The sequence below is a fragment of the Ipomoea triloba genome, chromosome 6 (genome assembly GCF_003576645.1).
Source record: "Ipomoea triloba cultivar NCNSP0323 chromosome 6, ASM357664v1".
In the NCBI taxonomy this organism is placed as follows: domain Eukaryota; kingdom Viridiplantae; phylum Streptophyta; class Magnoliopsida; order Solanales; family Convolvulaceae; genus Ipomoea; species Ipomoea triloba.
The window spans coordinates 26,299,146-26,323,054 of NC_044921.1; the positions used below are offsets into that span (position 1 = coordinate 26,299,146).

The 23,909-nt window shown below is 37.6% G+C and overlaps 8 protein-coding genes across 8 annotated transcripts; 5 read left to right on the plus strand and 3 right to left on the minus strand.

Moving 5' to 3' along the window:
- Positions 1-2,049: 2,049 nt before the first annotated feature.
- LOC116023748 (probable calcium-binding protein CML47) lies at positions 2,050-2,613 on the minus strand. Its single transcript, XM_031264757.1, has one exon. The coding sequence runs from the start codon at positions 2,611-2,613 to the stop codon at positions 2,050-2,052; it is 564 nt and encodes a 187-aa protein (XP_031120617.1).
- Positions 2,614-5,169: 2,556 nt separating this feature from the next.
- Positions 5,170-7,551, plus strand: LOC116023141. The gene is made up of 4 exons (XM_031264114.1): positions 5,170-5,580; positions 6,700-6,738; positions 7,097-7,181; positions 7,255-7,551. Exons 1-4 carry the CDS (start codon positions 5,197-5,199, stop codon positions 7,335-7,337), a joined length of 591 nt encoding a protein of 196 aa, XP_031119974.1. The 5' UTR covers positions 5,170-5,196; the 3' UTR covers positions 7,338-7,551.
- Positions 7,552-8,632: 1,081 nt separating this feature from the next.
- LOC116023142 lies at positions 8,633-9,931 on the plus strand. The gene is made up of 3 exons (XM_031264115.1): positions 8,633-8,884; positions 9,002-9,054; positions 9,398-9,931. Exons 1-3 carry the CDS (start codon positions 8,785-8,787, stop codon positions 9,515-9,517), a joined length of 273 nt encoding a protein of 90 aa, XP_031119975.1. The 5' UTR covers positions 8,633-8,784; the 3' UTR covers positions 9,518-9,931.
- An 862-nt stretch (positions 9,932-10,793) lies between these two features.
- On the plus strand, positions 10,794-13,030 carry LOC116022995 (malate dehydrogenase, chloroplastic). The gene is made up of 2 exons (XM_031263924.1): positions 10,794-10,950; positions 11,537-13,030. The coding sequence occupies exon 2, from the start codon at positions 11,545-11,547 to the stop codon at positions 12,781-12,783; it is 1,239 nt and encodes a 412-aa protein (XP_031119784.1). The 5' UTR covers positions 10,794-10,950; positions 11,537-11,544; the 3' UTR covers positions 12,784-13,030.
- Positions 13,031-13,088: 58 nt separating this feature from the next.
- On the minus strand, positions 13,089-14,199 carry LOC116022996 (protein RKD1-like). The gene is made up of 3 exons (XM_031263925.1): positions 14,000-14,199; positions 13,471-13,823; positions 13,089-13,396 (listed from the first exon to the last, which is right to left on the minus strand). Exons 1-3 carry the CDS (start codon positions 14,073-14,075, stop codon positions 13,196-13,198), a joined length of 630 nt encoding a protein of 209 aa, XP_031119785.1. The 5' UTR covers positions 14,076-14,199; the 3' UTR covers positions 13,089-13,195.
- A 617-nt stretch (positions 14,200-14,816) lies between these two features.
- LOC116021925 (protein EMBRYO DEFECTIVE 514-like) lies at positions 14,817-16,378 on the minus strand. Its single transcript, XM_031262456.1, has 2 exons — positions 15,937-16,378; positions 14,817-15,317 (listed from the first exon to the last, which is right to left on the minus strand). Exons 1-2 carry the CDS (start codon positions 16,312-16,314, stop codon positions 15,012-15,014), a joined length of 684 nt encoding a protein of 227 aa, XP_031118316.1. The 5' UTR covers positions 16,315-16,378; the 3' UTR covers positions 14,817-15,011.
- A 2,118-nt stretch (positions 16,379-18,496) lies between these two features.
- On the plus strand, positions 18,497-21,664 carry LOC116021682. The gene is made up of 8 exons (XM_031262147.1): positions 18,497-18,679; positions 19,157-19,449; positions 19,968-20,039; positions 20,188-20,249; positions 20,382-20,538; positions 20,775-20,858; positions 20,945-21,034; positions 21,185-21,664. The coding sequence occupies exons 2-8, from the start codon at positions 19,177-19,179 to the stop codon at positions 21,338-21,340; spliced, it is 894 nt and encodes a 297-aa protein (XP_031118007.1). The 5' UTR covers positions 18,497-18,679; positions 19,157-19,176; the 3' UTR covers positions 21,341-21,664.
- Positions 21,665-22,696: 1,032 nt separating this feature from the next.
- On the plus strand, positions 22,697-23,564 carry LOC116023300. Its single transcript, XM_031264294.1, has 2 exons — positions 22,697-22,860; positions 22,943-23,564. The coding sequence occupies exons 1-2, from the start codon at positions 22,790-22,792 to the stop codon at positions 23,184-23,186; spliced, it is 315 nt and encodes a 104-aa protein (XP_031120154.1). The 5' UTR covers positions 22,697-22,789; the 3' UTR covers positions 23,187-23,564.
- The last annotated feature ends 345 nt before the right edge of the window (positions 23,565-23,909 follow it).

Sequence of the window (23,909 nt, forward strand, 5' to 3'; positions counted from 1 at the left end):
TGATTTGCGTATGATGTATCAAGTCGGACTTGCGTTTGATCTCATTATTTCGAAAAAAAAAAAAAAGAAAAGGTGAAGTCGTACTACTTTGGAACATGCGTTTCCGATGCCATATATATGTTCCAAACTCGTTTTTCCTTTTTTTTTGTACACGTTTTTCAAAATTTTTATTTTTGTCCATTCTTTATGTTTTTGTCCAGTTTGTGATCAATACAATTGTGTGCACACAGAATAATGATTGCAATTATTCAAACTTTAAAATTTGAATTTGATGAGGTTGGGTTTTTGTATTGAAGTTAAGGCTAGTAGGACTTGTATAACATTTGTTTAAAACGAATTAAATTTATTAAACTATATTTGAAATTTGTTCAAATTGGATATATAGTCAAATTTGATTAAATAACCCTGGAATTGAGTTGACACATTGAACAAAATTAAAATAAATCACAAATTATTCAACTTTTAATTTATATACACGTACACCATAAACAAAATAAACATACTAGAATAGAATATATTATTAAATGAGGACAATATATAATTGTCTCCACTAATTACTCTCTATTAAACAAGAGATCTTAATAAAACATCTAAACTCAACTGGATTAGTTGTATCCGTGTGATGCGAATACTAATGCCAGACCTCAAAATATTATATAGGCCGGAGTAGAGGTTCTTCAATTCATACAATCGAATAGTGACGACTAGCCGAACTTCATTGTCACCACACACACATAGGCCGGAGTAAAAGTTCTCCCATTCATACGGTCGAATAGTGGCGACGAGCCGGGCTTCATTGTCAACACACACACACACACACACACACACACACACACACACACACACACACACACACACACACACACACACACACACACACACACACACACACACTGGTTTCTCATATTTCAAGATTCCAGCTCGAGTTTTTGGAATTTATTTTTCCGGGCTGGTATTTCTTGCTTCAAGCCATCTTTTCTGCGAGTAAGAAAGCTTGTGATGCTTTCAGTGATGAAGGGAGTTGTGTGAGGAGGAATGTGTAGAAGTAATGATGGGAAGATTGATGATTTTCGGGGAGGTTAAGGAGAAGGTGGGGAGGTCGGACGAGTTTTGCATTTGTTTGAGGAGAGTGAGCCGAGTGTGGCGGAGATTAAGGAAGCTTTCGACGTGTTTGATGAGAATGGCGATGGGTTCATAGACGAAAAGGAGGTGGAGAGGATCCTATGCAGAATGGGTTTCTCGGAGGTTTCGCAGGAGGATTGTAGGAAGATGATCATGGCTTATGATGACAACAAAGATGGGAAGATTGATTTTCGTGAGTTCTTGAAGCTAATGGAGCACAGTTTTGGATAGCTTAGCTTAGCTTGATTGCTCCGTGTGTGTGTGTGTGTGTGTGTGTGTGTGTGTGTGTGTNCACACACACACACACACACACACACACACACACACACACACACACACACACACACACACACACACACACACACACACACACACACACACACACACACACACACACACACACACACACACACACACACACACACACACACACACACACACACACACACACACACACACACACACACACACACACACACACACACACACACACACACACACACACACACACACACACACACACACACACACACACACACACACACACACACACACACACACACACACACACACACACACACACACACACACACACACACACACACACACACACACACACACACACACACACACACACACACACACACACACACACACACACACACACACACACACACACACACACACACACACACACACACACACACACACACACACACACACACACACACACACACACACACACACACACACACACACACACACACACACACACACACACACACACACACACACACACACACACACACACACACACACACACACACACACACACACACACACACACACACACACACACACACACACACACACACACACACACACACACACACACACACACACACGGAGCAATCAAGCTAAGCTAAGCTATCCAAAACTGTGCTCCATTAGCTTCAAGAACTCACGAAAATCAATCTTCCCATCTTTGTTGTCATCATAAGCCATGATCATCTTCCTACAATCCTCCTGCGAAACCTCCGAGAAACCCATTCTGCATAGGATCCTCTCCACCTCCTTTTCGTCTATGAACCCATCGCCATTCTCATCAAACACGTCGAAAGCTTCCTTAATCTCCGCCACACTCGGCTCACTCTCCTCAAACAAATGCAAAACCTCGTCCGACCTCCCCACCTTCTCCTTAACCTCCCCGAAAATCATCAATCTTCCCATCATTACTTCTACACATTCCTCCTCACACAACTCCCCTTCATCACTGAAAGCATCACAAGCTTTCTTACTCGCAGAAAAGATGGCTTGAAGCAAGAAAATACCAGCCCGGAAAAATAAATTCCAAAAACTCGAGCTGGAATCTTGAAATATGAGAAACCAGATGAGAATCACACTGGGTACAATAACCTTGTAAAAATCAGTCGCTGCCCAGTTCCCTGGGGCAACCGTGAAGAAAATAATCTCGTCCATGAATTGAATCATGTTTGTGTTTCACTTTGTTGGTTGGTCTTACGTAAAACTAACGAAGAGATTCTATTAATGAATGAATGTATGTGGAGTGTGGACGGACTGTCTGGTGTTGGAAGAAAGCCGGGATGCGACATATATAGTAGTGGGATTTGGATGAAGTCATCAATATATTAGTCTTCATGGAAATTGCGGTGAAAATTCATTGAAAGATCTGCAAAGTTTAGGAAATATAAAGACGAAAGTGATATGAATGTGTACTTTCTTCTTTATTGATTTGTGCAGACCGAGAATGTCGACATGAAAACTTCTTGGTAATTCTTGTATGTCCGCCTCCTCACCAATCTCCCTAGTGGGGCGGCACCGCAACATAGACATGTTTGTACTCTATTACTCAATAATATAATTATGCGAAAAAACAAAATTAATATATAATAAAGTTGTTAAAAGTAATCTAATTTTAAAAACTAGAATGCAATTTATAATATAATATTGGAAATTCATATATTAGGAGATATTGTGAAGTTTTTGTGTTGATCAAACTTCTTTTTTTGAGGTGTGGGTTGTATTTGTATATTGTATATAATTAATAAAAATTAAAAATAGTATAATTATTAGCTCATCAAAAGTGTTGACGTGCTACAAACTACAAAGAATTGCTTGTGATTGGGTTTGAAGTTTGAATTGGGACTTAGTAGTTGGAAACCTTCTGTCACTTAATTGGTAAGTTATTGATTTGGTTGCCAAATTCACGAGTTTTTTTTTAATAAGGAAAAAATAGGGCTGTTAACGAACCGAACATAAACGAACGGAGGCTGTTCGTGTTCGTTTGTTAAGGATTTTGGGGTGTTCGTATTCGTGTTCGTTTGTTAAGGTTTTTGAAAATCCTGTTCGTGTTCGTTTGTTAAGCGTTCATTAGTGTTCGTTAACGTTCGCGAACATGTTCACGAACGTGTTCGTTAACGTTAACGAACACGTTCACGAATGTGTTCGCAAACGTTAACAAACACGTTCACAAACATGTTCATTTACGTTCATGAACACGTTCGTGAACACTTAATAACCAAACACTTGTACATGTTCATGAACACAATTTGTTTGCGAACAATAAATAATCTGCATTCACATCTTCACGAACAATTTTATATATATATATAAACATGTTCGCGAACATTAATTAACGAATACTAAACGAGCTTGTTCGCCAACACTACTAAACGAACACAAACGAGCTTGTTCACGAACACTACTAAACGAACACAAACGAGCTTGTTCGCGAACACTTAGCAAACGAGCTTACCACTGTTCATACTCTGTTCGTTTATTAACCGAGCTCTAAATTTTGTTTGTTAATGTTCATTTACCTTAATAAACGAACATAAACGAACGCTTACCGAGCTCAAACACGAGTAGTTTGTCGAAAGCTCTGTTCGCTAACAGCCTTAGAAAAAAACAAGTAATTGAAGGAACAAACTAAATAATTTTGTTCCCTCTCTCAAAAGGTTGAATCCCCAACTTCAAAGATCCCATGATCTGGTCCGACGAAGAATGGCTAGACATTTGCGCACACGAAACGCCCCTCATCCTTGTGTCCAACTAAGCTACCCATACAGACATGGTCAGATCACTTTAATGTAATTATTCGTGTGTCAAAAATAAGTTTGATTTTGTTAGGAGGAGTATTAAGGACTTGCATCCAGAGATTGGTAAACACAATTATTTTAAGTTTGACTTCATTTGTGGAGTGCTTATTGATTTTCTTGGTTTGAACTGATCAACTATGAATAACCTATAGCAATCTATTTAAAATTTTTTGTTGGTTAGGATCATAATGCGGACTTTATCCACCAGTACATGTGTAGTCATCCATTTGGATTAATAAATAATGGAGCGTGCCCCTCGGAGTCTTTCCTCGTGCTTCTTGTTTCCCAAATAGTTGGAACATAGTGACACAGTCTGCAGGTTGGCAATAGCTATTGAGTTTACACAACCATAATATATACCAATTTTCAACCCAAAAGCTATTCAATTATATGAGAAGATTCTACGAACCTCATCATATATTTGTTAGCTCGCTTCAAGTCTTTATACATTGAACAAATACTGTGACATTATTTTATTTTTATACCTTAGATTGACTTTTAATAGATAAATTCCATTTTATAATATTTTATGGAGTAATTGATAAGATTGAAGACAATTTGCAAAGCGCAGCTTGCATGGGAAGGAAATAAGATTTGCTTATACTTTACTACTTTAGGTTAATTCATGTCCAATTGTGTTGTTTCAAGATCTTTAAAGACTTTTATAATATTAATAATTCATCAGTTAAGTTGTGACCCAATTGCATATTCTTACATTTTTGTGACTGTACAATGTTAACATGCTACTACATTGTTACCCAATAATTATATTATAGAGCCGAGTCTATATTGGAAGGTGGATCAGTGTGTATTTACATATTAAATGTGTACATTCAATATGTAAATTGTATATTTTAGACTCAGGTAAGGTGGACCCGAGACCAGTGAAAAATTTGCCCATTGCTACCTCTTAAGAGTCAAACATACGAAATTTGACCCAAAACCATTCGAAAGGATGAGGCCCGGCAAAGAAGCTAAGAGGAGGAACAGAAACGCCACCACACCAACGAGAGCCCGACCCGATAGCCCATCCGGATCAACCCATCGTCGCCGGCTCTCTCCTACGCCGGCGGCAGGCTCTCTTATCGACCGCGAGATCGTTACAGAAGAGCTGTCTCTGTTCGAGAACCTCCAAATTTCATCCGAATTTGAAGCTCCGAACCCGAGGAGCTTCCCATACAGTGTGAAGCAACAGTGCTGGGATAAAGCCGAGAAGGTCAAGGGCCGTGACCCGGACCGCTGGCGTCGAGACGCCTTGGGCAACACTGTTTTCAGGAAGCTGGTCGGCTGCCCCGGCTGTCTCTGCCATGATTATGACCATATCATTCCTTACTCTAAGGTACCATCAACTGCATTATGTTATTGGGCTCCATTTATTCTTTTTTCTATGAGATATGGTTTTAAAGTTTTGATTTTTTTCTGTGGGTTTGTACTCATTTTATGTTATTGTATTACAATCTCTGTGTTCAGTGCTATTTAAGGTCGTAAAGAAGTGAGTTCTTTTATGTTATGGTGTTCTTATTTTGCCTTCTGGATAAAGCTTGAGTACCATGTACTTCAATTGGGGAGAGTGGTTTGAATTTGTTCATTGGTTGAGCTTTGTAGATTCATATAATTAAATGGCATCTTTAAATTTTAGGTTCATATTATTGTCATTTGCCAAACTCCAAACTAAAAATACTTAGCTTGGTGTCTTTAGCAAAGAGATGAAGAAAGGAATCTGATGTGCACTGTCCCTATCAACAAAAACAGTTCATGTGATCTGATATTATGTCTTTCTGAGGCTTTATTGGGATTTTGGGCTATAGGGAAGAGGCTTCACAAATGCCTTTAGCACTATAAAGACAGTAAACTAGAGGATTATGATTTTTAAGGCTTCAAGAATAAGATAGATATGCTAGCCCGAGGGTATTATGAGTTATGACTGATTAGTGTTAAGAAGAATACACGGAATGATGAAATATAATCCATTTAAGCAACCCCAATTAGTTGCAACTAAAGTTTAGTTGAGTTGTGAACACAGTCTATGAAGAAAATGCCTTTAGTCAAGAAATTTTTATGTGAAACTTGATTCAAAGATGCAGCCAGGTCTAGATCCTTATTGTATTACTTGATAATTTGATATAGGATTATCCATGGCAAGACTTTGAGGTTTCTATCCGAACTAGGATAGAGAAACTTTGTGAGATTAGTATAATTATTTTTAAATGAACATATTTTGGTTGTGACAACTGTAAGAGGTTTATGACAGATGATTTAAGATTTCATAAAATACACGACCTAATAGTTCTTGCTTATTCTTAAAGTTTGTGTTTCTTGTACTCCTGCCCTCTTTTAATTGAGTGAAACAAACAAAATCACTACTTAGTTATGGGTTGTGTCCTGATGACTAAAAAACATCCAGAAGTTCTGCTCTAGAACGATTTAAATTGGGTTCAGTGTTTTGTAACTGTTGCAGGGAGGAAAAAGCACGTTGGAAAATTGCCAGGTTTTACAGGTATACCCTTGTTATTATCTAATGTGATTTGTGAATATGCTTAGTAGCATACTCACGGTTGGCTAACTACTGACTCCCCACTTGAAAAACGAGAATTGTATGACCCCTGTGGTCGTTTCTCATTATTTACTTCTTAAGAAGATTATTTCCCCCCTTAATAATTCTTAGTCCATGCCAATCATAAACACTTTCTACCCCTCGCCTCGTTTTCCTCCTTCCACTATGATATATCATCAAGGTTCTTTTTAGTTTTATATATCTATGTGCGCACATTATGTACAAATTCAAATTTTGTTTCTGAATATCCATTCTAAGTTAAACAACAAATTGTTCATTCTATGCTGCTCTCTTGCTTCAGGCTAGAGTGAATCGGTCTAAGGGAAACCGAACAGAAATATCTAAAGCCGAACTAATTCAAAAAAGCTCTTACTGCCGAGTTTCAGGTAGTCCCAGCTTTGTGCCCAACGTTTTACCATTACTATTTGTATTGCTAGGTTGACGTTTTCCTTGACTCAGGTCGTGACATGGACCTTCTCGAATTGACATCATATGGCAATGTCAAACGTGGGCAAGATTCCGGGGGATGTAACATTCAATGATTTACTATTAACCAACAAACTTATAACGTAAATTCTATCTTGTACTCATTGTTGTCATGATGATGTGATTGAGAGAGGATTTGAGTCTGTTATCTTCCTCAATTTGTCGAATTTACCTTATTATGGGAATTGCCTTCCACATTTTCATGCTGATTTGACTCCTTAATCTGCTGAGAGTAACTTATGGGAATTGATTTCCTTATTTTGGTGCTGATTTATGGGTAACTGTTGCCAGTCAATTGTATTTCTTATATTAAGTTTGAACCCACTCTTAAACCCCTCACCGCCCCTACATGGAGATGGGTGAAGGAGGTAAATTGCGGGATGTGCTTCAACTAACCTACAGGCTCCCAAATACCAAGAACATTTAGCTCTATTGTAACATTGAAATGGCACAATCAAATTAAACAATTACAAAAAATCAAATATACTGTAGATTACAATCAAATTAAACAATTACAAAAAATCAAATATACTGTAGATTACAAATTATGCCAATCTTTTCATGTAATCTTTATCAAATATGAGCATTTGCTGCTCTCTCTGTGTCCATTTTCAGCACTTGAAGGATAGCATGTTTAGTGGGGAGACCAGCAGCACTTGAAGGATAGCATGTTTAGTGGGGAGACCAGCAGCACTCTGGTATTGAATATTTCCATGAAATCAGAATGTGACAAGTAGCAGGCAACATTGTTTGGTTCATCACACTCAACTTGCAAAGTGTGTATCCATCTTTTTGTACCCATTTTGACTTTTTATACTTTCCATCATTTCTTCCACTTAGAGTTACAAAAGTCCATGCCAAGGGCCAACTTTTTGCTACATTCCTATTTCCTAATAGGTTCCATCGTCTTGGGTTCACGGGACAATTGTCTAGTGAATAGGATGTTACACTTAAGACTCACTTTTGATAGTAGAGTGGAGGTTTGAACCCCACCACAAACTATCTATAGTTGGGCTCGCCACGGCCCAAGTTGGACTGTGGTTGGGCTTGGGCTTCTTGTGTCCAGTCAGATATAAGCTGGGCAAGTTTGATTTACCTCCTCATGAACGTAAAGGGTGGGTTCATGGGGATACCTTGATTCCATTCTGCAAAAAGAACTATTGGTGATTGACTTCCAATAGTTGGAAAGATATGGAAGGAAATATATGAATTTAATGGGCTAAAGTGTCAAGGGGATTGCATGTGTATAAAAAAAGTAAAAAAAAAATTGGTTTCCATATTGACTTAGAGTGACATGATTGCCTTCACCAAAAAGAGAAAACAGAACTTTACAAAAGTTAAAAAATCAAAAATTTCTTTTCCTGTAGTGATAAGAGTAGTGGTGCAGTGCCCATTATAAATGTGTATAAAGTGATTGCCACTATCAAACATTCTTTTTAAGCAAGCTAGAAGTCTCATCAATTGATCAAACTGGGAGAGGAAGAAGAACACTGTGCTGTAGCTATGGCTGCCACTTCATCTTCATCATCTCTTCATCTGATACTCATCTTCTTGTGCTTTTCTCACCTTCTGATTCCCATGGCTGCAGCCATCCCACTTACAAGTAATCCTCAATCTATTAGTCTTTTTTTTTTTTTTTTTGAAAACATCTATTAGTCCTTTGATTGTTCTTAATGAATTCTCAGATGACTGATCATGGATATGATTCTGATTTGTATAGGAAGCAGAAATCTGCAGACTCAAGAATATGAAGAACCTAGTTATACCCACAAGGTACCTCTCATCACTCTAATGTTTCTTCAATCCTTAAAATCTTTCTTGTAATTGATCTCTTGTTTTGGTGATATGTCCCATAATAAGTCATAGACAACAAAAAGTTGATTAGTTTAAACTTTGGGTTTAATCTCAATTATGGTAACTAAGACTTTTTATCTCGCAAACTTATTTCTTGTCAACCATGTGTCTAGAAAGAACCAGGAATCCTAGTCGTGTACCTATTTTATACATGATCTCATTCTCTGATCTAAAGAGAATCAGGATCTTAAGTTGACACTTTGTGTCGTGATATTTTGAAATGTCTAATCTGATTCAATATTTTTGATATGAAAATGGATAGGGAAAGATGATGATGGTGATGAGAAGGATGGATGTTGAGCTGAATGATTATCCTGGTTCTGGGGCTAATCATCGCCACACGCCATGGGTACCACCAGCAAGAGCCTGCCTTGACTGCTAATTAGTGGTTGTCTTATGATGCATGCACAATTAATGTGGATTCTATGATAATCATCCATCCACTAGTTAGTTTCTTATTCATATGTGGGTTTTATATTCAATACAATATATTTTCTTTTTTTGTAATATCATACATTATGAATGTAAAGGGGCAAATTGGTATATTGGAATATCGTAGGTCATTATTAGTAAGTCCAGGTATTCTGTAAACTCTTCGTAATGATGAGTTATGTGCTCTGAGACAAAGAATTGTGAGCAAATAGTGTTGTTCGGTTTATGAAATGTTTCTTTCGTTGGTCTAGAAAGTAATTCGGTATTAGAGGCTAGTAAGCCAACTAGAAGCTGATTTGCAATATAATGTTGTAAATGAAAGCATGGTTTATGGAAGGCAATCCAAAGTTTGTTTCATACATTATAATGGCTTTGTTTTGTTTTGTTTTCTTAATTTTTCTTATTTTTACTTTTTTAGTAATAAAATTTTTTAATCTTTTTATTAAAATTTTAGTCAATTGTGAAATATATCATAAAATTGCTTTTCACTAGTGGTTTGTGTTGGTGGGCAATTGCCATTTGCCAACCCCAAAATAGTGTAAATATCTAAGGGCAATTTGGATATTGAATGGAGTGTAGAAGTGGATTGTGAGGTGGTATGCATTTTCCTATTTGTGCTAGACTTTGGTGTCCCCTTAAGCACATTTGAGGGCTAAGAATTGCCTTGTTTATAAATCATTTAATGTAGGAACTAAAGTTGAAATTGAGAATAATCCAATTGAGTCTTAATTGTGTGTTATTGATTTCGAACCTCTGATTTCGTATTTAAACAATCCAAATCATTTATATTTGAACTAATGTCTTTTGGTGCATGTTCTCAACTCCTCGTTTTAGTCAAGGAATTACAGTAGTTATACAAAGTTCTATCAACCCGCCACTTTTATATGGACTAGATTAGATGTGGGTTTCTAACATTTCAATCCAAATTTTCACACATGCCTATTTTTGAAATCTATTGGGCCCAAAAGCCCAACTACAAAGTTCAACGACCTGCCACTAGTATGTGGGCTTCCATTGGGCCTATTGGATACGCCCCAAGAGCTCAACCACCCATTGTTTTGGCGTAACCGTCGTAACGCATGCGTATTAAATCACGGGGGAAAGGATGTCAACATCATATAGCTTAGTAATCCTAGCCGTCAAACCAATCAGCGAAACTGACGGCCCACGTTTTTCGCCTCATTGTCGAAGAATCTTGATTCTTTGAGAGTAGATTCGCCAACCGTACGCTTTGACCTAACTAACCGATCGCTCGCCAGTGGATTTAAGCGAGGCCATTCGACGGAGAAACTCATAAAGCGCTGTGTCTGAGCTCTCGAACAAATTCACCTCATTTTACTCACCAACTCCTTCTGCTCAGCTCCATTAACATCTCTCAGGAAGGTAAACTTCTTCAATTTCGCTTTTCCATTTCACTTTTCTGCTTCTTTGCACACGTTTAATTCCGTGCTTCGGCCTCATACGTTCTTCTCCCGGTAAATGTTGCAGAATTTCAGCTCTGTTCATTTTTTTGTTTTGTTTTGATTAGTTTTAGATCTGGAGGTTTTATCGTGAAACTGTATGGTTTGTTCTTCATTTTTGGAATTTGATTTGAATGGAATGTGGTTGATTTGATGCGGATAAGCGTGCTTTCCATTTCCTTTAAGTTTTGGATTTAATTTTAGCTGTTTATGCTCTTAGCTGAATCGTATATCTTTAGTTCCTTCGTAATGGCAATTTCTGCTAAAAAATATATAGTTGCCGCTTGTTTTGGTATACGATTTGAACTTGTATGATAGTGTTGCCGTTTTGGTCCACGCTGCAACCATGCGATCTGTGGTCCTGAGTAATCACTGAATTGGTATGAATGTTAAGATTAGTTGGAAATTTAGCGTCGTGCCTATTGCCTACTTGCTGTGAATTTAGAAGTAGCTTGTAATTTTAGAATGAAGAATGAACAAAAGAAGTTGAAATTGATTTCTCCTTGCAGGGTGAGAAATGGCAGCAACATCGACTACTACTCTATCTTTTGGGTCAACTACGTCTGCTAGGCCCAAGGGTAGTTCAATTTCACAATCTAAGGCCTTAAATTTGAAGTTCAACTCTAGGGTCTGCCTTGGGAGCTTCAATGGCCTTAAGGCAGAGGCATCTGTGAGGTGGGAATCAGCCTCATCATTTTTTGGGAGGGAAAGCACTTTAGCTCTTCAACAATCCTTCACTCCAAGGGCCCAAAAGGAAAGCCATAGATCACTGAACTGTGTTCAACCTCAGGCATCATACAAAGTGGCTGTTCTTGGGGCTGGTGGAGGCATAGGGCAGCCACTAGCTCTTCTGATCAAGATGTCACCACTTGTTTCAGCTTTGCATCTTTATGATATAGCAAATGTTAAGGGAGTTGCAGCAGATCTTAGCCACTGCAACACTCCCTCCCAGGTGTTAGATTTCACTGGAGCTTCTGAATTAGCCAACTGTTTGAAAGATGTCAACGTGGTTGTCATACCTGCTGGTGTTCCGAGGAAGCCAGGCATGACACGTGATGACCTGTTCAATATAAACGCCAACATTGTGAAGACCTTGGTTGAGGCTGTTGCTGATAACTGCCCTGATGCCTTCATCCACATTATCAGTAATCCTGTCAACTCTACAGTCCCAATTGCTGCAGAAGTTCTGAAGCAAAAGGGAGTGTATGATCCCAAGAAACTATTTGGTGTTACCACCCTTGATGTTGTCAGAGCAAACACATTTGTTGCTCAGAAGAAAGACCTCAGGCTCATTGACGTAGACGTTCCTGTTGTTGGAGGCCATGCTGGAATTACCATTTTGCCATTGCTGTCAAAAACAAAGCCATCAACCTCTTTCACTGATGAAGAAGTTCAGGAGCTGACTGTGAGGATCCAAAATGCAGGGACAGAAGTTGTCGAGGCAAAGGCCGGTGCAGGCTCTGCTACACTCTCCATGGCCTATGCAGCAGCAAGATTTGTTGAGTCCTCCCTCCGTGCTCTAGACGGAGACAGTGATGTGTACGAGTGTGCTTTCGTCCAGTCCGATCTCACAGAGCTTCCATTCTTCGCATCAAGAATCAAACTAGGAAGGAATGGCGTCGAGGCATTGATCCCATCTGATCTTCAAGGACTGACTGAGTATGAACAACAAGCCTTGGAAGCCCTAAAGCCAGAGCTGAAGTCCAGCATTGAGAAGGGAATTGGTTTTGTCCAGAAACAGCCAGTGGCTGCTTAGAATTCACTATAGCCCTCGAGTATCCATGGAATAAGAAAAATTGCGGGATTGCATCAGCACTTTCAGTTTTGTAGGAGAAGACGAAGACAAACGCATTTCTTGTGCTGGAAATGCAGATTGCCGAGAGATGATATACTAATGTTGTACAATAATTATATCCTCCTCATATAAACCTGTTTTGGCACTCTCATATGTGTTTCTTTTTTCTGAACTGAACTATCATATATGCTTCTTTTGATTTTGCTCCTTTTCTACTCTTATTTTTAGACTAAATTAGTACTGCCAGAAATCTGAAGCTTCATAGATAGAAAATACCATCCAACATCACAGAAATCAAGTCATTACACCAAAAAAAAAAGTTGTCTTCACTACAAATCATGGATTATATATATATTGCATCACATCTAATCTTCTAAGGCTGTTGAACTAAGAAGGATTGTTGGATTTCCAAGAGCCTTCGTTTTTTGTAATTAGCCTTGAAACAAGCTTGCCTTAACCTTTTGGTTGTGTCTTCAAGCTCCACATCTGGAATTTCTTCCACCTGCTTCTTCTCCCTCTCCAGCAATTCTATAGCCTCTCTAGCCATCACCACACCTTCACTGTTTCCAATTTTCTACCACAACAAAGCTTATAATTTAACACCACATAAGAGAAAATTATGCAGTTAATGATATATGGGTAAAGTACCTGAACATTGTTGATTAAGGTTTGAAGACTGTTCAACTTCCGGTGAGGCCACCGGCGGATTCCCAACATCCGGCATCTCTTCTTCAACTGAGTTAAGCCGACGTTGAGCTCCTTTGCTGCTTGATTTATGGGCATGTAGAAGTAGTTGGAGATGGTTTTTTTGGACAACATTAGTGCACTTTTGCACCCACCACCACCATTATCATCTTTCTTCCCTCCATTATCATCATGGCTTGAATTTGCAGTCCCAAGACTCCCCACAAAGTGATGATTCTGATATGTTTGAATCTGCCCATCACCAATACTAAGACCACAACTCACCCATTCATTCCCAGCACCACCATTATCATCTCCTGCATTATTGAAATAACACAACATTTTTAGACATATATTCTTTTTGCTACTCAATTAAACCTTATATCAAGAAACTGCATGCATGCGCTCTTCCAAATACATACAATGCATTTACTTCTTCATTTACAGGTCTCAAATTCAAAATCCCATTTCAAGAAAATTAAACCAAATTTACCTTGAGTTGTTAAGGTTAGTACTTCAGGTTCCATATCCAACGTTGACAGCAACGGATCATTCAAAAACATTTCCATCAGAGATGAAGAGTCACAAGAGTTATCTTCTATGCAGAAATCACTGAACTGAGGATCCCAGCCATTGTCTTCCAAGTACAACCTGATTTTAGAAACAAAATCATTTTATCAATAAAATTCCTCAATAAATCAAAGAGAGAGAAAAAAAAATGACCATCCAGTATATGTATATTATGAACGCATGCATTCACATAACCTGAAATGGCCACCATTAGATTGAGGAGGAGGAGGTGGAATGGGAAAAGAGAAGACATTGTTTTCAGAATGGGTTCCCATATTTGAAAAAGACATTATCATAGAATTGAATGAAGTTGAAGATGGAAGGGGATAATAGTGTTGTTGTTGGAGTGTAGTAATGGGTTTGTGTCTGCAGGTAATGCATGGGACTGTGTATATATATTGGGATGGAGAAGATAAACCACTTGAGAACTGAAAGTGGAAATGATTAATGTGAATGTAATTATGGAAACTTATTACGTTAAAAATCGTGAGCCGCCGTCTCAATCTGCATTGGGTTCCTCGTGCATGCATGTATATATAATCATATCATATAAATGCATGTGTGTTACGGTGTGTATATATAGGCATGTGGTGAAATTGTAATCATAAAATATGTTATTATATTGTAATTTTGAACAAATTTTGACATGTGTTTTTTATTATTCTATTTGAAATTGAACATATTGAATCAAATCATGGCTGTGTCAACTTGAGAATTGTGTATCATTTGGTGGAGATATATAGAACAATAAAAGCTAATTTATAGCAAAAACAAAGTTGCATTCAATGATAAATTCGATCGAGATTCGACTAGACAAAAAAAAGTGCACAATGGTAATAATAATTCATGGCTACGTGAACTTATAGATATTAGGGAGTATAAAATTTTCTTCTGCAAATGATATGCCCTTCATGTCCAGGGAAAGAGCAGACCATTCAGTTTCTGAACCTTCCTCTGCCACGACCACGACCACGGCCACCCCATCTTCCTCCTCTGCCACCATGCTCGCCCCTATTCATGTCGTGTTTTATTGGCATGTTCTCCGGGAGGGGAAGTATGTTGTCCACGCACTTCCTGAAGCTAAAATCATCCAAAGAACCGTCTTCCCCCGTGATGAAGAAGCAGCGACTTTTGAACTTTGGGTGGAACCGAACTTGAAATCCACCGACTCCTTTGCCTATCTTCTTCTCCGGCTCTGGATGGCCCTTGTTTAGCAACTCCAACAACACAAGGTGTTCATACTGCAACCAATATTTCATACACATACATAAGTCGTGAGACTAACATCAAAGTGTTAAAACAAAAGCAATCTTGTAGTCCTTTTCCAATCATTCACTCCAAAACAAGCACTAACACTTCAAATCGTTCAATCCTGCGTATATAGATATACTTCCCTCCTCACCACAGGGTAGCAAATTCACAGAAAGGTTCTTCTTAGTTCTTTACACAGTCACATAAGGTAACAATTTTAAGGATCATCAGTTCATTTACTAAATTACTTTAAAAGATGAATGAAAGACATTCTCATAAACATACAAGGGAGACCATTATTCCATACAGACCAAATTATGTTGCAATTTGATTCCTTTCCTTTTAATTAGGATTATTATTAGAACACAGTTACTCACAACATATCAAATCACATGTGCTAGCAAACAGCCTAAAGATCAAATCTTTTAGCATCTTGAAAGACAATAGTCTGATTATTAGTAGCCTTTACATGAACTAGATGAACACTAAAAAGATACCGGCATTTATCACAATCTCTGCAAATAATCCGATTAATCATGTTCCTTTGATAAACAGCAATGAGAAATCAGTATACTATTTAACTTTTTAAAAAATTGAAATTTTTCCTACCTTATTGACATTGAGATTGGGAGACCAGGAATGAAGAAGCTTATAGAAATAATCAAACATCTCAACCGATGATCCGAATGTCTTCGGACCCAAGGTGACTGGACCCGATTCATCCTCTTTCTTCTCTCCTTCCTTATCACCTTCTTTTTTCTCAAAAGCTTCAACTTTTTGCTCTTCCTCGGGATTCTGGACCTTCGTCTTCTTCGAGGCATCACCGTTGTCATCATTATCCGGCTCATCGCCCTCCTCCCTAGGCCGCTTCGCGGCGCCGCCGTTCTCAGCCGCCAAGTCCTCTGCAGAGTTCGTTTCGACATCCATGTTCTCGGATGAGGCTTTCTCTGAAACTGTTTCGGGGACTTCGGGTGTCTGCTCCGCCATAGATGTTCTGTACAGAGCAAAAATCAGTTACTACGCTTGCTGGTGATTACTAGTAGGAACCCAAAAACCCTAATTTTGGGTTTCGTTTGTACATTTTAATCTTAAAATTTTGATGTGGGCCTATTCGGCTACGTAATGGGCTGCCCCATGCATTTGTTGGGCCGTTCAATTTTCTAAATATTATTGAGTGCAGAAAGCAAAAAATCTTTCACCCCAAGGCCCAGTAGTTATATTATAGATCCGGATTGACTTTGCTAGGTGAACATTCAATATGTAAATTATGTATTTTAAACATATATCCATCTTGTAAGGTAAATTCAAGTTCACATAATAATTTGTGATTTGAAAAATTATTGTGTGGATCATGATTTACACTGTTTCTCCTTTAATATTGATTACTTGTATAGCATACACCATGCCCTTGCTCTTAGAACATCATGATTTGATAATGTCCCCAAAAAGGCACTAACCCTTTCAACAGACACCCCACCGCATTCATTCCCAACTCATTCAACTACCTTGTCATCATAGTCTAGAGTCTAGAAACCTCCAAAATAAAATGATAACAAGTTACCAACAATAATAATAATCTAGGGGGGCTAGGGACAAAATTATTATAAATAAAAATAAAATTTATGAAATCAAAGCAGATAGTATATCTTTGTTTGTAATAAGTATTTTTTTTTAAAAAAATTGTCTTCCTTTATTTTTTCTTTTATAATAAATATTTGTCGCTATCATCTGAAAATATATACAATATAAATTATATTTCTAAAAACATAATAAGTCTCAATCAAGGTTATATCCTTGATTTATGTCCTTTTTGGATGCTAATAAATGTGTACAATTTACTTTAAATGTTGTACACTCCAATGTTATTAGACAAAATTGTCCCTACTACATTCTTGTTATACAAAACTAACCTTACACCGTTACTTTTAACTCCATCATTATTACTATACACCTATATCTATCATATCTTTTTCCTATTCTTTTTTTTTTTGAAAAGATCTTTTTCCTATTCTTTAATTGTCATTTTATTAAAATTATTATAAAATTAATTTAATGGTTGATTATATTTTAATTAAATTTATATGAATGGTAAATCATATGTGTGTGTATAAAATACATATATTATTTGTGTATATATAATTTGAATTATACATTTTAATTATTTGTATTTATTAATATTTTAATATTAGGCATAAGTTTTCGCGCATCGCGCGTACAAAATACTAGTATGTATAATAATATGCAATCACAATAAGAATACATTCATTAGACCAGTAAACTCCGTGTGGATTAAACAATTTGAAGGTCAACATCTAGAAGAAGTAGTCAAAGGAATATGATCATGCATGATACAAACCTCCTTGTTGACATGGTAGTAGGGGTGTAATTTCTTTGAAGGAGTCTAATGCATTTGCCAACCCTAACGCCGTTTAATTTGGTGATGTTTATTTGACGGGGCCGTGGACTGTATATGGCATAGGCTTAGTCATATATTTTGACTTTGACTTCGAAAATGGTTTTATCAAAAATTTGGTCTTGTAACATTATATTTGGAATGATCATAAAGATATTATTGAGCTACAAACTACTTGATTTTAATGAAATTATTAAGCAGATTAATTACCTTTACAAACTCATCTTTAGACGAGTGACGTTTGTTATGGATTATATTATTGAGGTGTAATATGAATACTTATCGAACGCGTTATACAAATAAATATTATGTACAAAGTAATCTATTACAAATGTCATTGACAACTTTAATATATTTAGAAGTGTAATCGTGTGTCTAATTATAGAGATAACATGATGAATACGGAACTATGGATTATTTTTAGTGGATGTAATATCGTGTAATATTACATATTTAAAAAAAATAAAAATACTCCATAATATATTTATACAATGGATTCATGGGATAATCTGCGAAAGCCCCCATTTTGTGTGACCAAAACTAGAAGACAAAATTGGAGAAATGACAGGAGTTGGGGTGACGTAGGCGGTTAACTCAGGTCGGTGAGACGGTGGCTAACGCCGTAGCACAGGCCAGCGACCTCAAACGGCGTTTAGAGAAATTCAGAGAGAACGCATTTATTAATATTTTTTATTTTTTATTTTTATTTTTCCTCATATGGATATTGTTTTTCTATTCTATAAATAATAAAGATCGATAAAATCCAGGAAGCTGCGTACTGTATTGCAAATCAATTTCAAAGCAGGGCAAAAGCAAGGGAGTTGTTACGACTTTTCTTCTCAGGAAAAAAAAAACATAAAGGGGGCTAAGACTTCAGACTCGTTCATATTCAATTGCTCATCTTCTAATCAGCTGCTGATCAAGAATCGCGTTTTTCTGGTAAATTCAGCTACCCATTGCGTTTGCTTTAATCAATTTATCGAGAGCTCTTTTTTAGGTCTCTGGGCTTTGTTTTCTTCTATGGTTTTGGTGAAAATTCTTTGATTTTGAGATATTTTGATATATGTGTAATTTATGCTTCAAAATATCATATTTTTGCTTATTTGATCCTTGAAAATTGATTGTTTTTGAGCTTTACTGTAAATTTATAGTCTTGGGGTTGTCCGATGATGTTTGGTGCTGATGTGAATAGGAAGTGAGGAAGGAGATAAGTAAAATTGAAGAAAACATGAAGCTTTTGTTGTTTAGGGTTTATAGTAGCAGTTTGGTATTGTTGTTACAGGGTTCCAAATTAAGAATTCCTTGTGATTTGTCCGTTGAACACTGAAACATATAGCAAAGGAACATTTTTTTTTCTGTATAAATAAAAATCTATCTATATTGTTTGTAATAACATCGGGTTTCTGGTGAATTTAGTGAACTTTGATAACGAAGTAATGGGAGACCACGTGGTGCTGTCCAATGACCGGCTCATTACTCCTGAATCAGTTAAAATACTGCAAAGCTCCGAGGCTCCAGGACCTTCAGGCAGCAGTTCTTGCTCTCACAAGGATGATCCATCTGCATTGGCTATTGATATTATGGATGATGAAGTAGGGGGTGCAGGTGAAGAAGAGCCATTACTTCAGACTGTGGAATGCCGCATTTGCCAGGACGAAGACATTGCCAATAATTTGGAGGTCCCTTGTGCTTGCAGTGGCAGCTTGAAGGTATATTGTTTGGTTTTTCTACTTTTTCTGTCTGTGATACTTCCATAGAAATGCTACTGTTTGACACTTTTGTTTGCCTATGACTCTATGAGTGGCGTTGTGTTGAGTTTGTATGTGCACTGTTTCTTCCACAATAACCCGTAAAACATTTCTGGTAATTTCTGCGTTGGAGTGAATACATTTGTAATTGATGGAAACTTTTCATTAATGCCTTCTGTATTCAGTGCTACTACTCGAAGTTCATATGCTCCACAATCCACATGATACATACTCCTGATTCTTATATGAGAATAGATATGCAAATAGTTTATACTAGATTTCAAGTGGCATATTCATTTTTAAGTACACAATATTTGTTGTGAAGTGGTTGTGATCTTGACATGAGATAGTTGCACAGTTGTTATATCTTGTGATTATAGGTGTGCTTCGGGCACTGAAAACTTAAGCTGAAAATAACTTTAAGACTGTAACCTGTAGCTAACCTTTTTTTTTGTTCTTTTTTCCTTTCTTAAATCCAGTTTGCTCACAGGAAGTGTGTCCAAAGATGGTGCGATGAGAAAGGGGATATAATTTGCGAGATTTGTCATCAGGTTAATTGCTGCTTCTCCTTTAATTGCATATGTCACAATGGGTTATGCTTTTGAGTTACAACACTAAATAGTTATGTTGCCATATGAATTATGAATGCTAACCAATATGAGTCATTCTGACATCAAAGAATTTCTTCGTGTTGTGCAGCCTTACCAACCCGGCTATACTGCTCCTCCGCGTCCATCTGAAGATACTTCTATTGATATTGGGTAAGTTTCTTTTTTCCCCTTACAACATACATTTAGGATCTTGAATTTCCAATACACTTGATATGCTAATATTATTTCGTCCTTCAATATATTTTTCCTTAAAACTCCATTGTTATGTGCTTATGTTTGCAGTTCGGCCTGGACTATTGCTGGAAATCAGCTCAACTTACATGACCCCAGACTTTTGGCGATGGTTGCAGCAGAGAGACATCTTCTTGAGGCTGACTATGATGACTATTCTGATTCAAGTGCTAGTGGAGCTGCATTTTGTCGCTCAGTTACTTTCCTTGTAAGCAATTTCAACCTTTTTCATAACAAGCCATATATATCATCACACACACTGTTACTTGAAATCTGGTCTTCAAAGATAAGTTGCTATGGTTGTGGGTCTCATAAAGTTTTTTCCTTTCATACCGTTTTATGAGCTCTAAATGTTCTTTACTAACCATTCAAAAAGAAACATTCTGTAATGATATGTTTTTATTTTCCTCATGTCTCTGAATAGTGCTTGTTGGTTTGTGGCAGTTAATGGCTCTTCTACTTCTGAAGCACGCTCTGAGCATTGGAAACGGTGATGGAGATGATGATGATGTTTCTGCTATTTTCTCCGTAAGTCCGATCATTACATGATGTGCCTTAGTATATATTTTGTTTTGCCTTGTCAAGAAATTAATTTTACGGTTGGTGTTTGGCAGCTTTTCTTGCTTCGAGCAGCTGCTTTTCTTATTCCGTGCTACATTATGGCTTGGTTCATCAGTATATTACAGCGACGAAGGCAAAGACAGGTAAGACTTTATAGGCAATGACTGCAAGTAATCTCGAATGAAGGCTTGTTCTACATGTGATTACTCGGTGCTTATATATTTGGGATTTGAGACTAGATATGCTTGTCTTTCTTGCTTTTAATATTTGTCGTTTAAATTTAATCGAAGCAGGAGGCTGCAGCGCTGGCAGCAGCGGAAGTTGCGTTCATGCTGCAGGCCGGGCAGCACAGAGGCTTACACGTCGCAATAGCACCACGACCTGCACCAGCCCCGGGGGCTTCAGTGACCACAGCAGAGGTGCCAACTATTCATACCGAGCAAGTATAAATGTTCCTTTGCTGCCTCGTTACGCCTTTTATGCACCGGGATCGTAGTGTTAATAACCAGAAGGCCGACCGTTTCGTCGTCAACTTTGATGCTCAGGTGACTCCTTGCTGCAGAGGATTGGCTGGTTGAGCGTTGTATTAGAACAAAAAAAAATCATTTTTTTCTTCTTTTAATTTCAGAAGGCCAATACTTGGCAATTGGCATTCAGCTATCATGAGAACTTTTATGTTCAACTCCATTTCTACTAACTGTCTATGTATAAGCAAAATGGTATGTGACCCTTGGTGGTTTTTTGTAATTGAATTTCACTTTGGACCAGTTTTATATGTATATACTAAAGACCCCCACATACCAAAGTTTTCAAAAACAGGCTCCAGTCAAGCTGGTCGGACAGTTGGCTTGGTAACCATAAAATTCTAAGTTAAACTCTTGTGAGAGTTGTTTATTGGTCTTCTTGATTTGAGCCAGTCAACTATGACAATTTAGGTTGGTTTACCTCTCGTTGGTTCTTTGTCAGTTAGAATCACAAAGTGGATTTCACCAAAAATGCACATTCAAGTAGTAGCTATGAGTTATATTGTGTACTAATAATATATAACATATGGTCACACTATGTACTAGTGTTGATATCATACACTATTGTATGAGAAACATAATATCGAATATTCTCTTGATATTTAAAAATAAAGTTAAAAATTTGAAGGGAGAGGTTGGGGAGAGCCCAAGCCAAAGAAAGGGATAAAGAAAATGGCATAAGCACAAGAAAGCAAGAGAGTGATTTTGGGTGCATGGAGAGAAGAGCTTGGAAGAGTCTAAAGTGGAGTTAGAATCTTAAAGCAGGCTATAATGGAGTTTCTTTTGAAGAGGGTCTCTATTCCTCACATTGCCCAATATCTCTGCTTTATCTGGCTTTCTTGCAACTGTATCAATCTAATCTTTGCCTTCTCACATTTTCATTTATTTTATAAACCAAATTATATTTGAAAGCATGAAACAACTATACAATGTGATTTTCGAATTCAGAATAATGGTTTAACGACATAAATTTGTGACTGTAAGTAAGAGATCAGATAAAAGTTCGGTTCATGGGCTATCTTTGTTTGAGGGTAGGTGTTGTCGAATTTTCGGATAATGTGATGACATGGCAGACTAGTGAGGAAAGGGGATCCAACATAATGGATTGGTCCAAAAGGGGAAGGCATATGATAGGGACATGGGGAACCAAACTAAAGATTCTTGGCTTCCCGGGAATGGTGTTCCAACTTGCCTTTTATTCAAACCTGTCTGAGTCTTGTAAAACAGCCTTAAATTGCTTCTATGGCAGGCTTATGATTGGGGTGAATCTCAAAACTTGTCTGGATGGTGTTTTGGGACCCCATTTTCCCTTCTGCTTTATGTGTCTTTATTAGTGTTTCTCAAATCCCATAAAAAGATGGAACACAAGCTTAAATGCACAGGCAATTGCTACAGATCAAACAGACATTGTCTCCACATATAAACCATTCCACTTCACTTCACTTGTGCTCCTCTCATCATTCATCTGTTTCTTCTTCTTCTCTGCATTGCAGAATTGAGGCTAAAAATGGGGTGCCTTTCTTGTAGGGTGATGATCATTTTGGCTCTGTCAATCGCGTTTTTCGTTTCTTTTCAACTCGACAAGGCTTCTGCTCTCTCGAGTATGGATCTTGCTCTCAGAGGCTCTCGGGTTTTGCAGGCGGTGGCCATGCAGGATCTGCATAATGCACAGATGAATGCTGCAGAAGCACCTTCAAGGACACTTGATCCTAACCAATCAGACAAGAGAACAGTGAGAAAAGGCTCTGATCCCATCCATAACAGATGCTGACTTTTTTTGGGCTTAATTATAAGGTTCTTGTTATAGGTTTGATGAGAATTTAATTATAAGAATTTGTTTCTTGGTTCGATGATGAAGGGATACTGCTCTTTCTTGAGCTGAAAGTTTTGCACAAGCTAGCAACAACAAACACCTTCTTATTTATTGTGTAAAGTTGATTGATTAAATATACTTTAGCAGCATTAGCACATTCATGCATTATGAAACAAAGATTCACCTGTCTCTAACCTTTCTCTGTTACCTGCAAACCTCAATCTGCTTCTGTTTCACAAATCCTAGGAAGGATTTCATGTTCTTTCCCAGCTTAGTTCAATGTAATTCCAAGCTTGGTACATGCTAATGTACTAAGATTGTCTGTCATTTTGTCAAGTAGGAAAGAACATTTTGCAAGTTTTGTTTGGATTCCATATCCCCATCCCTCATCAGATGTAATCCCTTTCTTGCACAAACTATAATGTATGGATTCTTTGCACATCAACATCCTCACCTCTTCAGCTAAAACCAAAAGATAACAATCATAGGGGCAACCCCAGCCAAGTTCGGCTTCCAGTGGGAGCGGCCTATTGGCCTTCTGGTCTAAGCAGGTCAGCTATACACAACTTAGGCTGGTTTACCTCCTTGTGGTCCTTTGCTGGCTAGGGTAGGCCTTCTTGTCCAAGTAGGTAAGCTATGCGTAACTTAGGCTGGTTTACCTCCTTGTGGTCCTTTGTTGGC